Source organism: Terrapene carolina, unplaced genomic scaffold (assembly GCF_002925995.2).
Source record: "Terrapene carolina triunguis isolate 2854851 unplaced genomic scaffold, T_m_triunguis-2.0 Scaffold58, whole genome shotgun sequence".
Classification (NCBI taxonomy): domain Eukaryota; kingdom Metazoa; phylum Chordata; order Testudines; family Emydidae; genus Terrapene; species Terrapene triunguis.
Genome location: NW_020664409.1, coordinates 36,246,200 through 36,262,144, shown reverse-complemented (window position 1 = coordinate 36,262,144; position 15,945 = coordinate 36,246,200). Strand labels below are relative to the sequence as shown.

At 43.8% G+C, this 15,945-nt stretch overlaps 1 protein-coding gene across 1 annotated transcript in view; it reads right to left on the bottom strand.

Moving 5' to 3' along the window:
- Nucleotides 1–11,182: 11,182 nt before the first annotated feature.
- HRH4 (histamine receptor H4) overlaps nt 11,183–15,945 on the bottom strand; it is a 10,709-nt gene continuing 5,946 nt past the window's right edge. Inside the window, exons 2-3 of the mRNA XM_024202690.3 lie at nt 15,677–15,843; nt 11,183–12,302 (exon numbers count right to left, since the gene is read on the bottom strand). Coding sequence (XP_024058458.3) covers nt 11,514–12,302; nt 15,677–15,843 — 956 coding nt within the window. The 3' untranslated portion in view covers nt 11,183–11,513. The remainder of the gene's footprint in view (nt 12,303–15,676; nt 15,844–15,945) is intronic.

Sequence of the window (15,945 nt, the reverse complement as noted above, 5' to 3'; positions counted from 1 at the left end):
GCTGCTTCCAGGGATGAGATTCTGAGATCAGGGTCCTAGTTTGATTAACATTGATTAAAACATCCCTACATATATATATTTTTAAACAAAAATCAAATTTTGGCAAACATGGACTACAGCCTTTCTCATTTCTTAGTTCATTTTGAGGATAAATCAATTTAGGACACTGGAGATGCTGTGAACCAGTTTAGATCTGAGGCAACCTAAATAGCTTATGTGTGCCATAAATCTTTAAGATAGCATATTAGTGGCCAGCAAGACTGCTACTAAATTGCATTAAGGGCTTATAACAGTTCATGATCTTCTATTGCTTTAAATCCTTAAAGAACCTTAAATTCTTATGCTCACCTAAGATCTCAGAATGAATTAAGGAAATTCCCAAAATATTTAGTGAAACAAGATATGTAAATAAAAGTCAAATCTGAATTTTATTAACGAGATGCTGATATAAGCAATACTGTTATGAGAGTGGATGGATTTGACATGACTTCATGGAGGCAGCCAACTTCCATGTGAATGGGCAAACTCGAGGGATGTCAGTCATTTTAGTTCCAAAGTTATGTACATTCCATATATACTGGGTTAGCACACACTTCCATTGCTTACAAATGATTTACACCATAAAAGGAGGCTGTAGATATATTTATACTAGAGGAATCCCACTGCACTTTAAGATTCCTTAAACTTACACTCAGCATAGCTGTGAGAGGGAGAAAAGCAAAGGTGGCTTTACGTTACCTTTGCAGCTTCCTGACCCTGGGGCCATCCTGGCCCTCAATATAACTTAAAGCAGCCTCATGATGGCTCTAGGTTATGCATGGCTACCCACAGGCCCAAGGAAATCACTGTGGTATGTGTGTGCTAGAGCTGGAAGGTGTAAATTCCAGCTCAAGAAGACATACCTGTGCTAGCTCTAGTAGAGCTAGCATGTTAAAAATAGAAGTGTAGCTGCAGTGGCATGAGCAGCAGGTGGGGCTAGTTGCCGTGAGTATGTATCCATGGTCTGGGACAGGACTGTACTCAGGCAGCTAACCACTCATGCACCTGTGGCTACACTCTATTTTTAGCTCACTAACTCCATCAGAGCTAGTGTGGCTATGTCTAACTGAGCTGGGAATTACACTCCAGTTTCAATGTAGATATATCCCCACAGGCGCTCCACCCACCTTTGTTGTGGGAAAGCCCCCTCTACTGGAGTGGGAGGAGGTGGCCTAGAGCCAGCTGAGCTACGCCACCTCTAACCTACCTGAGTGTTCCCCACTACCAGGGGACTCCTTAGCTGGGAGAATCTGACAGGCTTCTGGCTGCTTTATGCCACTGCAGCAGTGCAAAGGTGGTAGGACAGGGCTAAGGAGCTGGCTCTGTTTAGACAAAGGTTTTCTATTTTTTTGTCTTCCCTCTCCCTTAACACCACTTGAACACAGTTGCTCCCAGCCAGCCAGTGGACAGTTTATGGCCTGAAAAACCTCATGAGATAGCAGTTCAGGCATTATTCCCAAAGCATTAAAGAGGAGGAAGTGCCTTAGTTTACACTCTGAACCAGGAAGTAAATGTGAGTTTTCAGCCAATAAGGAAACACCTGTTTTGATAAACCTAGAATGGATGTGATACTGAAAAAAATAAATGAGTCCACCACTCAACTTTGAACTCGTGAGGCTCAAGAGAGTTGTAAATTAGGCAAAACCTGCTCTCAATCCTAGTTTTACATACAACAATGATTCAGCTTTAGAATACCTGAAGGCCTGGGATGCAAAGTTCCTTAATACACAGTGGATTCAAACTGCACCATGGACTTTATTTCATGTGACCTGCTTCAGATCTCTCTCCTTCCTCCCTTGGGCTTGGTTACTGCTTTCAAAATCACTTCATGGCCACTCAGTAGTTTTCAACTATTAGAAAAGCTAAGTTGGATGTTAAGTGGCCAGACTGCCTGCAAAGCACTGATAATGACAATGGGCAAGGGGACAGTTTGAAATGCAGCCCTTCTCTTTGTGGGCTGTTTGTCTGGCCAGAAGGCTCACCACAGCTCCTCAGGCATCTTGGAAGGGTGCCTTTCACTTAAATAAATCTAAACCGGGAGCTGTTATGGAAAAGGAAGAATTATTCATCATGGTCAAAGAGGACAAGACAAAGGCTAATGGCCTGAAGCCAAGAATAAAGACAATCAGAGGTCAAAGGAATCCTAACAGAACATCAGCTGAGCAATACCATAATCCCCCAAGGGAAGTCATCAAGGCACTATCATTGGATGTATTCCAGCCAAGACTGGATTTAACACTTGCCATAGGGCAGAGTAACTCCTGCACTAGTGACCGGGGAGCAAAGAGAATGGAGATGCCCTAGATGGACCTTTCCTGTCTCTAATTGTATGAGATAAACAGAACCAGGCTAGAATTAAAAAACCACTATAGACGTTAAGCCACTCCATTCTTGGTGGGGAAGTGCATAGCCTTCTACGTTTGTAAAGCTGCATTACTGTACAACAATAACTGATGGGAGGTTTTATTACCTGTTTTTTCTCTGGACATCTTATTTACATATCCAATGTATTGAAAACCAAAGAAACCATCTTTTGAGCCCAGTGATCTCATAAGCCACTCCAGTTTCTAATCTCCCTTTTTGAAGCAAGTCAGTTGAGAAGCTAGTAAAGAAAAATCAGTTTCCAATTAACCCAGTTAGCTGCCAATATCCTGGATCCTTCCTAGGCAGGTTTCAAGCCAGGGTACAGTATTGAGATCGCACTTTTGCTCACCTCTTCCTGGCTGTAGACAAGGGAAGTACAGCCATACTAAATTAGTGGGATTTAGGCACACAAGTAACTTAGAGGAACTGGGTCTAAGATACTAAGGTTTTGGGGTAACATGTAGGTAGGGAGGTAAATAGGTCTGTTTGTAAAGAGCTGAGCTGGTGCTTAACTCTGGTGCTATCATACTAGAATGTGGATGGTGCTTTTAGAGTCTGCTGTGACATGACCAAAAATACAGTTGCCCAATCAGAATTTGACACTGGACATTTGTGGCATAATCAGAATAAGATTAGCTAATGTGTAATCTGATCAACCAGTTTGAATTAGTCATTTGTAGAAAATTGAAAGGAAGAACTGTGCATGTAAAAGTGAAACTATAAAAGCAATGCAATAAATTTATCTGAAATAGCAACAGTAGAACAGATTGAAAAAAATGTGTTGATCTGAATACACCGGAAATAAGGGGTAAAATATAATGCAGACATTTGATTAAACATAAAAGACCACATTCATCCCATGATTTCAATGGCATTATTCCAGGGATGAATTTGGCCCCTGTAGCGTAATTATGATATTTTAGCTGACATATTTTGTTTCCATTTGTTGGAGCTTTGAATCTACTTGCAAATTTCAGAAGCCAAATCAGCATTTGGGGGTGACTGTATCTGCAGGGCTTCTTTGTCAATATTAGGATATGGCTACACTTGATGCTGGGGAGTGTAATTTCTAGCTCAAGAAGACATACCCACACTAGTGCACTAAAAATAAAGTGCAGCCACAGTGGCACAAGCAGCAGGAGGGGCTAGCCACACTGATTATGCACCTACTTGGGGGCAGTTAGCCCCTCCTGCTGCTCGTGCCCCCATGGCTACACTCTATTTTTAGCACCCTAGCTCCATCAGAGCTAGCGCAGGTATGTCTCCACGTGCTGAAAATTACCCAGCTGGCTTCAAGTGGAGACCTATCTTCAATGTCTAAATATAGTTCTTTCCTAACCCCAAGGGCCTTCTGAGTGAAATTAGTGGAGTTCAGAATGGTTCTGTACTTCTCAGGAGCTGCTCAGCTTCTTGCAGGATCAATCCCCCAATGCGTAGCTGTGAGTATCCCTTCACAATGGCAAATCACGCACACAAGTCCAGATCCTCATCTAGTGTTAGCTGGTGTAACTCTATTGATTTCGCTCCCTAAGGAGTTGCCCTGCAAAATCTACTCTGGGAGAAATACACTTGTTATAAGAGGAAAAGAATATAGTTTTTCCAAGCTCAAATTCCAGACTTCTGTATTCAGCCGCATATGGCTCAAAACCCAATGCTCAGAGGTGGCCTTGGGGTTCAAATGCAGAATTCGAGGCAGCTTCCACACTGGAGAACACATGAAGAAGTTCCATATCAGGATATGATTGCCTGTATGATTAAATGCTTCCTTTCTTTACCAGGATAATGTGTCCCCCACTCATTTTTTTCTTCACCAGACTAAATATAAAACAAAATGTAAAGGATCTGGTGGGTTTTTTGGCATAATTATATCAGTCTCATTATATTACATGGCATTGTGCAGGTGTTGTCTGTTGAAAGACCAGTGGATCTGCAAGGTTTAAAAATACCATGTAGCGCTAGTGACATCTACTGGGGGGAGCCTGCTGAAACAATGATAGGAAAACACTAGTCAAACTCAAGGCTCTTGCAAAAGCCTCACTCGTCTACACAGCCCTGCAGTTTGGACTAGGGGGATGTGAATGGCTGTGCTGTAACTCCCCCAGGTGGGTGCTGCTGGTTTGAACTAAAAGGGACCTAGTTCGCATGAATGTAGTCCTGTTTGAAGAGGGCTTTATTAACACAAACAAGGGACCTTTCAGTTTGCACTACCAGCATCCACCTGGGGGAGTTACGGCACTTCACTTTGGTGCATGCTGCAGTTCACACACCCCATAGCCTGCACTGGGGCACAGTATTAGATGTAGCCTAAAATCCAACTTTGAACCAGATTTTGTGAGCACGAGTCTATTAATACATGCCATAGTTCAGGCAGTCAGTGGAAGCAGTCTTGCATGAATGATCTCTAATTTATTCTAGAAGATCTATTTGTGAGCAGTAATAGAATCATCTTCAGCAGGTGTTTGTGTTGCTTCCTCCGTCAGTCCCAGAGAGAGAGAATCACAATAGACTAATGTGACAAATACATGAATCAACCTGGCCAGATCCTTGTCCAAGAAGAAAGGGCAAAAAAATTTATCCTAAATTTATGTTTTCCCAAGGCTCAAGGGAAAAGAGGCCAGTAGAATATCAACCAGCTAAAGTATATTATTTCCATGTTAAGGAGGAGGATGGATAGCAGTGCAGTGTTACGCGGTGTGATGGGGTGTTCACCCCACACTGGTCCGGGAAGAGTTAAGACAGACTGAGAAGGGGGCTAATTAAACAGCAACTAATTTTAAAAAGTACGGAAAAAACGGGAAAGGTTAAAGGAAAACACGTAACCCCTCTCTGTGGGCCCGGGGGAACCACAAACAGCCGTTTCTGGAACATAAAGTTTACAGTCTGTTCCTCACATGTCCCAGGCCTCCTGCCCAGGCCCTGGCTGTGCTGCAGGGATGCTGTGGGTTGGATACTTGCTCTGGGGGTGGTCACATGCCCTCCGGTTCTAGGTGGCAGGACCCTTCTTCCCAGCGTCGCCTCCCCACCAACCCCATTGGGGTCACGATCCCCCTCCCAGTCCAGCCTGCAGTACCTCTTGGCTGGTGACATCTCCCTGCACGGGGCTCTGCCCCGGGCCCCCTCACTCTTCCCCGCTGCTCACCGCACCTGGCTCCAGACTGCTCCAGCTCCAGCACAGCTCCCTGGGCTGCTCCTCTGGCTCTGGCTCTGGCTGGCATGGCTCTCTGCTCCTTAGCTCGCCCTGCCTGCTCTGGCCTAGGCAGTTCCAGCTCACATGGAGGATGGGACCCGAGGCCTCCTGACTCCCTCATTGCCTACCCTGTCAATCAGGCTGACCTGGAGCGTTGGCGTCTCCCCATTGCCCCGCGGGATGGTCAGTCTCAGGGTCCTGATTTCTCAGCAGCCCTTCCTCTGCCTTTTCGTACTGGGAGATGGCCAACCAAAAAAACCCCACTAAGTTTCAGTAAGGGGCCAACAGTCCAACAAAGGTGGATGATGGATAGCAGTGCAGCGTTGTGTGGTGTGATGGGATGTTCACCTCACACTGGCCCTAAAAGGGTTAAGGCAGACTGAGAAGGGCATTAATTAACCCAACAGGCCACAGCTGAGGGGAGTCAGGTGACTAAGCAATCCCCTGATTGAATGAGGAAACCCAGCTGAGGAGGAAGGAGCTGGGCTGGGACTATAAAGACAGGGAATTGGAAGCAGAAGGGGCTGCTGGGAGAGTCTACAGTCATGCCCTGGGAGAAGGGAGGCATGTTTGGTGGCTGCAGTGACAGGTTGCCTGCAGTTGCTCCCTAGGAAGAGGGAGTAGAGAAGCTGGCAGACCCAGAGAAGGAAGGGAGAGCCAGAAGGTTAGGAAAGAGATCAGGGAAATGCAGCATGGTCTGGGGTGGCACAAACCTTGACTGCTGACTAGACGGTCCCTGAACTGCAACCTGAAGTAAACTGTGGGCCTAGGTTCCCTAACCAGCCACTGGGGTTAGGGAAGTGGTACTGGTGGGACAGTGAATGGGAAGACTGTGTAGTACTGCTGGTGAGGAAAGACTTTCCAACCCTGGAAGGAGAAAAGACATATAGTTACCTGGCCGGAGGGCTAACTCACGAAGAGGCAGCAGCAGCTCATGCAGTCAGAGGGGCTGCAGACCCAGAGAGAGAGGCAGAGGATGGCGTGCAACTGCAGGAAGGGTTGACCTTGTGAGCTATTCCCCAGAACAATTAGGAGAAGCTGCCATCCTAGCAGTGAGTGGAGCACCCCATCACATGTGGGTAGAAAAACTGTGATATAATCAATGTAATTACACATGACTGGTGGGGCATACTGCAGTGAGCATTGTGAGTGCTGAACAGTGCACTGGACAACTGAAATCTGTAAATTGTTCCTCTATCTGGTTGCTAAACTACTGAACTCCACCTTCCCCCACCATACTATACTGCTCCAGTATTGCAAAATGCATATTCAGTCACTCAACCCAATCAATCATCACATGCACCATTTTACAATAAAAGAACTGGACAAGCTTTATTCTAACATTACTAACAATCCAATTAGACCAGAACTTTTAAAGGTATAGTTCCAGAAAATCAGAAAGACCTCTGAGAGTAACTGAGTGCTTTCTCAGTTTGGACACATTTATTGTGTTTCTTTGCTTTAAATGCCAGCTTTCTGCTGTTTTTGAAGAAAGGACAGATTTTTGTTTAATAAACAATACTTTTGCACATGTATAGTGCTTTTCATCCAAGGCTCTCTTAGAACTTTACAGATATTATCCTTAGTGAGTGTAAATTGGCATAGTTGTATTTGAAATAAATAGTGCTAGGACAATTTACACCAGCTAAGAATCTGGCTCACTAAGTCAAAACACACCTCCCCTTGAGGCAGGGAGGTATTATCACCATTTTATAGCTATATTAAAGCACAGAGAGAATGATTTGTTAAAGATCACACAGCAAGTCGGTATGAAAACTGGGAATAGACCGCAGAAAATCTGAGTCCTCCTGTTTGCCCTTCCCTCATGAGCCCTGGGGAGAACAGGATTGCTTACATTGTCTTCAGCATGCTCAGGACACTTGCTGCTCTGAATTAAGATAATGACAATTGACTAGATGTGTTTCAGGGTAAGGGTTCACCTTCCTCTGCAACTTCAGAGATTGTCTGCGACTGGAGCTGGCACACCGGATTGGGTTGACCCGGTGCTCTGAGGTGGGACAAAGAATCTTCTTTCTCGATCCCTAGCTGATATGCCCAGCCCACATGCTCAGATTTCCATACAGATAACCAGATTTGAAATCAGAAAGGAATTTTCCCTCCAGATAGATTGGCAGGGACTTCAGGGTTTTTCACATCCCTCTGCAGTATGGGGTGTGGTTCGCCTGCTGGGATCATGTGGGCATAACTCACCTAATTAATTCTCTGCAATTGCAGGGGCATCAAGCATTGGTGCCACCTCAGTCTCTCCTGTTCTCTCCCTGTGGTACATAGATTACAGCATTTCAGTCCTCAGAAAACTAATCTATCATTATTTTTACACAATCCAACATGATAAGCACTTTACAGAAAAAATTGAAAGATGTGGTCCCTGCCCTGTAAAGATTAGTCTAGTTTTAGACAAGACAAGAGAGGGGTGACAAACAGGGAGAGTGAGGAAGGATGACTGTTACAACAATATGATCCCACAGTTACTAAGCCTAGGCATGTGAAAATCATTATTTCAAAGATTAATAGATTTTTAAGGCCAGACGGGACCATTAGATCATCTGTCTGACTTACTGTATAACACAGGCCATAGAATTTCACCCAGTTATCCCTTTGAGCTCAGTAAGTTGTTTGACTAAAGCATGTCCTCCAGAAAGGCATCCAGTCTTGATCTGAAGACATTAAGAGACGGAGACTCCGCCACTTCCCTTGGTAGTTTGTTCCAATAACTAATCATCCTCACAGTTAAAAAAATGTGTGCTTGGTTTCTAATTTGAATTTGTCTAGCTTTAACTTCTAGCCATTGTGTCTTGTTATGCCTTTCTCCACTAAATCAAAGAGCCCTTTAATAACTGGTATTTCTCCCTGTGAAGATACTTATACCAGGTTCAAGTCACCTCTTGATTTTCTTTTTGCCAAGCTGAACCGATTGAGCTCATTAAGTCCCCCAATGTAACTTCCCAAAAGCATTGCTTACTGAGTGAACAGCACTTGTTCATGCTTGAGGCCAAAGCAAAAAGACTTCTTTGTGCAAGCAAGGCATCCTTTTGCCCCCTTCCTGAATTTAAGAAATTGTCTTAAAATTAATAAGAGCCAATCTCTGTGAAGAACAGAACTCATGAAGATGGCCCTTTAAAGAAGACAGCTGGTTACATTGGACACTTGATTCAGTTTCTGCCTTGCTTAAGATATTTTCTGCAACTATTAGTGAATATCTTTTTTAAATCTGGTATTTATTATTGTGTAGGTATGATTCTTTAGAGCATAATACAGTAGAATCCTCTTGATTGGGACAAATCAATGGATGGCCAATAACCATGATTAAATGAAAATTCTAGTCAAAATAAGGCCCTTAAACAAAGGAATTTGCAATGATGTCAAATGACAGAATACTCTTCTAAATAACAATAAAAGAATAAAATGGATATTCACTATAATTTACATTTAATATTTCTTTTTTTCCTCTTTTAATATTTATTTGGCAACTTCTGCCTTAATACCAGTGTAACGGGATGCAGCTGCCGTACACTGAATTCTAGACAGCTAGGTCTACTTATGCCTGTGCTCAGAATTTACTCCATTAATACTTTGGAAACTGGTCCATTATGAGGAATTTAGGCTCATATTGTCCTAGTTAAACAGCAGTCATTACAATTCTATATCATTAGGCTAAATTGGTTCTCTGGGAGTGGTGCTAATTAGGCACATCCCAATGATGAATTGTATCCTTCATTCCTTGTACAATCAAAACTTATTAGTTATATTGTACCCCAAATGTGTAGGTGCTGAAGTGGATAGAGCGGTGGAGGAGAGGTTTCCTCTCCGGGATGAACGGTCTGATCAGCCGATATGTGTGGTGGTGATGATGGTGCTACCACTTCAGAAGGCATAGCCTGTGCGTGCGGCCCCGAGGTACTGGGGGAGGGCTGGCGGTAGCTGCTGCCCGCGTCCTGCCGGAGGCACAGCCCGCTGAGAAGCACTGTTGAAAAAATCCACAATGTCCTCGGCTGTCTCCTCCTCACTCCCAGTCTTTACTAATTGGGGATACAAAGGAGCTGAGGGGGTCGATGAGGTAGAGGGATTTGATGAGGTAGTTTGGGTAAAGGGACATCCGGATGTCTTGCATTTAGTTTTTAAATCCTGCACTTGGATTTTTAACTTTTCCTGGGAGTCCTTAGACTCCGCACTTGAGACCCATGGAGTCTCTTTGTGGCTTCTTCACACCAACAGACAAATTGTTCCCACTGTATGTCAGGGATTTTTGGTGATTCAAGAGCTCCTCTAAGATGTATGATCTTATCTAAATCGAAGGTACCTTCTAGTGGAAACTGTTTAGATGGATTATCATGCGTGTAAAAATTCCAGTTATCTAGATGCTTACAAGTCCTAGGACCATAATGCACGTACATGTAGTAGGCAGGGGTGCCTTTCGGCGGTGTGGGAATATTCTTAGACTCACCACTACCCATTTTTCAGGCACTCAGGGAAAGTTGACTGGGTCACGGGGTTCCGCTGACTCCCCTTGCTTTCAGAACTCCCACATGGGGTAGCCCTGGGGCAGCTGGAGTCAGTTTAAGTCCCAGACCTGGTCAGCGAATAAGTAAGGGAAGACTTTTGCTCTCTCACACTCTGGGGAAAGTCCCAGACCTGGTCAGCAGACTTGGCAAGGAAAAACTTCCGCTGGGTCAAAAGATTCGGCTGACCCCCCTTGCTTTCAGAACTCCCGCATGGGGTAGCCCTGGGGCGGTTGGAGTCAGCTTAAGTCTTAGACCTGGTCAGCGGCATTCACTCGTCACTCATTCACTCAGTCTTATTCATTTCCCCCATACCTGGATACATCTCATTTAACCATAACCTTAATTCCTTACGTCCGGACTTATCATAACCTTTTCCTTATGTGAGGTGGCAATCTCCTCAACACCGCTTTGCATCTGTCCTTGTTGCAAAAACAATACGTTTGCATGGTGTGAACCCAAGAGGGACAGACGGCCCCACAGGCAGTCCTCCTCCGAACCCCACTAGAGATTTCAAAAGGTCTCTTACCTCTTGTCTGGTGCCTTGGGGTTCAAAGGGGAACGGTCCGTAGTGATTGCCGCTGTATCCGAGTCATGGCACCAAATAGTGGAAGAAAACCAGTCCTCACTCTGCATTTGTTAGCAACAAGTCAGAAACAGTTTATTGCGAGCAATTGCAATGGAAGCCTGAGGTCGGAGAGGGGGCCCCCCTGACCTTAGGCAGATCTTCACTCTACAAGCAGCATAAGACAAGCATTTATACCTTCCCGTTACATACATCAATCGGCTAATGGTTATCCTTTGTTTATACAAACTCCCTCCAGACACTACCTTGTCTCAAGGTTTCTCCTTAAATCAGCATTCCATTCTTATCAACTAAAGCGAGGCGACAAGTAAGGCGTGAAGCAGCATCTCTTACAACTCTTGCGTTATTAGGGTTAGGGTTATACTTCACTCTATCCTTATACCTGACTAAAACATTTGCCCTGCTTTAATTTTGCTTCCACAGTCTCTTTCCCAGGGACACTTCTGTAGCGGCCTTTGAAAATATATGCCTTGTGTTGCCCCAATTTTAAATAAACGGTATTAATAAAAGAAAGGGATCCTGCTCTGTGCCTGTGAATAAAATTCATAAATTAAAGGAATAGTGCACAATCAGGCAAAAGTTGCTGTTGAATTTAACATGATACTATCAAGAGAAAAGGAAACTAATGCATTGAAAATTATCAAACTATTGGCAAATTTACATATTGCATCCTTGACTAATGCCATCTATGAAACAAACATATCTACTATATTATTGAAGATGAGATCAGAACAAGCTTAACTAAAATAAGGTGGAGGAGCTTCTGTTGTAAGTCTTTTAGTTTGGCTCTCTAAGAAGAGACTGATAGGGCTGGTGGCTATATCACAAACCTTTTTGGGCACAATATTTTCATGAAAGCCTTCCGAAACCTAACATGGCAGAGAGGGTAGAGGAAAGGATTTACAGAGGAATTAAGCCACAAAAGCCAAAATGTTATATCATACAAGATTTCGTTGACACACTCTCCACAGCAGGCTCCGCGAATTATCATAAGTAATGAATATGGTGCCCAGCAAATGGCAAAGACACAGACAATTATGGCAAGTGACTTAGCAATTTTTTTGTCCCTGTTCAATTTTGACCTGGTCTTCTCTCTGAGGGCTACTGACTGCTCATTGTCAGGGGCTATGGAATAGCCTCTGGACTGATGTGAACTGTCAGTCACCTGTGACTGCACCTGTGTCCTGGAAGTAGTAGAAAGACTCTCCTCTGTTTCTGAATCAGGAGAAGAAACTTCTTCCTTCAAAGAGCAATGGTCAGCCATCAAGACACTGTTTCCTGTTGGAGGTACAGACACCTGTTTGCTGATGCTGACTGTGCTCTGGAGCCTGTTTCTCTTGCGTTTTTGTATATCCCGGTAGATGTGCATGTTGAAATAGGCCACAGAGATACAAGGTGTGAAGAACTCAAAGGTTGAGGCACACAGGAGAAAGTACCAGTTGTAGTAGAATTCAGCATCGCATTCTCCATCGGGTATGATGCTCTCGCCGGCCACATGTTCCCAAATGAGGATTGCAGGGCCATAGATTAAGAATGCAAAGACCCAGACTGCCACCATCTTAACAATAGTCGTTGACATCGTTCCCCGTTGAATCCTATATGTCACCTAGAAGTAAAATTAAAAGACCCCATGTCAGTCACACATTGCGTTCTTTTTATAACTAGTGTAAGTACTTTGTAAAAACTTCTGGGAAATTAAGAATAATATTTGTACTGTAGGTCTCCAGATGTCCAGAACATCTGTGTTTATATAAAGCCCTGAAAAACTTTACTAATCTTGGGTTCAAGCACTATAGCCTACTGTATGCTTGAGATTTGGTGGGAAATTTGAGATGGATACACCATTCACCGGAATGAACGAATGAGTAATAGGAAATGGTTTGATGGCATCACCACCACAATAAGGAAATAACAAGGAGTCAGCTTCTGATTCATGAAAACATTGAATCTCAGAGGTGAACTAAGAGTTGGGGGTGGAGGGTTACTCCCACTGTAATAGAAAAGTAACCATGACTGCTTCCAAGCACTAGATAGTATCTAAATGTGAATATTTGTTTTTCTTTGCCACAGAATAAAATGTATCCCCCCCAGATCCCCTCATATTTCTTAAAGGAAGGAAATTTAATCATTTAGATGGTGTGTTATGGTGCTTTCTTTATCATTTAAATGGCCGCTCAGATTCCTTTAGTTGTTTAGGTTTTTATGCCTTACCAGATTTTATTTTTTTTAAGTATCCAGCATCAAAAAAAGTTGCCAGTGCAACCTCAATTCAGATCCCTTGTGTGTAAGCACTATGACATCGTCTTTAATTACATTATCTCACACTATTTTTTCCACAGGACCCCAACTCACTCAGTGCACAGGATGTATGATACTTCCTGAATGAGCAGCTTTCAATATTTTGGGGGTTTTTTCCTCATTTTTCAGTGACTGGCCCCAGGCCGCATTTACTGCACACTATTCAAACCCTGCTGTGAAGACAGAATTAGTAATTTCCTTATGGGCTTGTCTGTGGTGCTAATCACTATAATATCTGAGTGCTTCACCTGGGAAGTGAGATGGTATTATTATTATTCCGATTTTACAGATGGGGAGCTGAGGCACAGAGACAATGGCAAAAGTATCCAATTTTGAGTGCACAGTCCGAAGTGCCTATGGACAGATTTTTTTTTTCAGAGAACCGTCCATTTTATAATACTTTGTTCAAAGTACAGCTCCCATTGACTTCAGCTATAGCTGTGAGTGCTCAGGACTCTGCAAATCAGATCCCAGGTATCTCAGTTTGGGACACAGACAGTGAAGAATACACAGTTAAGTGACCACCTGTGAAAAGTCTGGTGTAAGTGACTTGCCTAGTATCACATATGAGCTCTGTGGCAGAGGCAGGGATAGAATCCACGTTCCCAGGACAGCATTCAACTGCCTTAACTGGGAGACCCTCCTTTCTATTCCTGCCATCACTTGCCCCATTCACTACACACCTTCCAATCCTCCCTCTTAGCAGAAGGTGTGGGCCTTTGGTTTTGGGCAGGCCTACACCTGCCTGTCCCAAATCTGCAAATAGTAAATTAATGTAATGGAGATGTCTTATCTCCTAGAACAGGAAGGGACCTTGAAAGGTCATCAAGTCCAGCCCCCTGCCTTCACTAGCAGGAACAAGTACTGATTTTGCCCCAGATCCCTAAGTGGCCCCCTCAAGGATTGAACTCACAACCCTGGGTTTAGTAGGCCAAACCACTGAGCTATCCCTCCCCCACGTACACACCTTCCAACTTCTGCAACAAATGAGACAGAGGTCCTGCAGACAGCCTCCTTCACTACACAACCCTGATTCCTTTTCTGAGCAACAGCCATACTGTGCATTGAATGAGGCACAGATCCAGCAGAAAAAATAGCCTGTGATCATATAATTAAAGGTTGTATCATAATGCATATGCACACATGCATTTCTCCTAACTTTGAGGGCTAGATTCTGCAACTTTAATGCTCCTTAAATATAGGGGTTTTTGTGTGCAATTTCATAGGTTTTTAAAAAAGCAAACTGAAAAAAAACAGAATTCCATCATGAGGCATTATATTGACACCCACATGGGTCATCAAAAGGGTTGGAACCTTTAGATCCAAAGCACAGAACCCCTTGAGCTAACACAGTAAGTGATATCAGTATTAGGCTGTCATCCTCCATATGGGCCAGACACTAGGTGGAGGTGAGATCCACTTTGCCAGTGGGTTTCACGGACATTTGCTGTCCACAGAGAAATGTTGAGACTCAGGAAATATGGGTTTTATTCCAGGTGGTAGATGTACTAAGGTGGTTACAGACCCTTCTGTCCTTGGCCGCTCCAGTCTGTCCTTGGTCCAGTCCTCCTGCCCTCCCTTAGATCCTCATCCAACACTTCCACTCACTCCAGCCTCCTGCTTGGCTCCATTTCCCAATACCAATCTCACCTGACCCTCCATTTAGCTCCTTGTCTCACTTTCCCCCTTCCTCCATTCATCTCAGGCCCTGTCTCCCCATCACCACCCTCTTTCAGGTCTTCATTCCCCAAGCTCCTCATTCCAGCCCAATCTCCGATCCCCACCTTCTCCCTGGCCCTTGTCCCAGCCTCCCCGCTTGCCACTGCTCCAGGCCTGATTTTCCACAAGTCTGCCTGCTAGGCAAGCAGCTTCCTCCTCCTCATTGAGAGCACAGGAGAGACAGACTCCCCACTCTCAGCTCTGTGCCACAGCAGCTCCTAGCATCCATATGCAGCAATTGCAGTAAAAGACCTGCTCCACCCCTGCAAGATGTTCACTGTAGATGGAATTGTCAGAGAATTTAGTTGCCAAACTAACAATTCTCTACCGAGCCTGTGCAAACAGATTTTCAGAGGCTCTTAAGTTGGACCAATTTTCACAGGAATAGCAAAAAACACGCTCCTGAAAGTACGGCAACCGTCATACCGAATTTCAAGTCTCTGCTCCAATGAACGGAGGAGCTAGATCTTCTGAACGAAACACTCAAAAAACATTTTATCATTGTCAAAACAAAGTATTATCCCTATCCTTATTCTGAGAAATGTCTGAACTGTTAGCTGAAACTTTCAACAACAGCAAAAAAATTCACCCTGAGGAAGACAGCCAACACAGAAAACTTCAGCCTGGATGGTAAAAGTTTGGCAAAATTATAAGTTACATGAAAATAGGATCTTATAATGTCAGGCAACCTTAACTATAGGCATTATTACATGTGCCACCTATCATTTAGATTTGCCAAAGTCACTGGCCTGGGAGTCTAGAAATCTATTTCCAATTCTGCCATTGACTAATTGACTTTGGACAAGTCACAATTCTTTGTTGGATAATGCTTATCCACCTTTGTAAAGTACCTTCCAATCTATGGATGAAAAGTGTTATATAAGTGTTAAGTATTATCATAAATACACAATTACATCTAAACATCATGAGACATGCAAAGCTAACTATGAATGTTCTACTCACAGCTTTAGTAACTGACAGGAACCGATCATAGCTGATAAGGACGATGCTAAAGGCTGAAGCTGTGCACATAAGATAGTCTACAACTAGCCAGAGTTTGCAAAGAAGTCTTCCAAATATCCACTTGCCTCTCAGGATGTAAGGGATATACAGGGGGATACAGAATGCACCTATAGAGAAAAATATAAATAATCAATCAAGTTGTTATAGTCAGGACTGCAGATGGTACACCTCTACCTCGATATAACGCTGTCCTCGGAAGCCAAAAAATC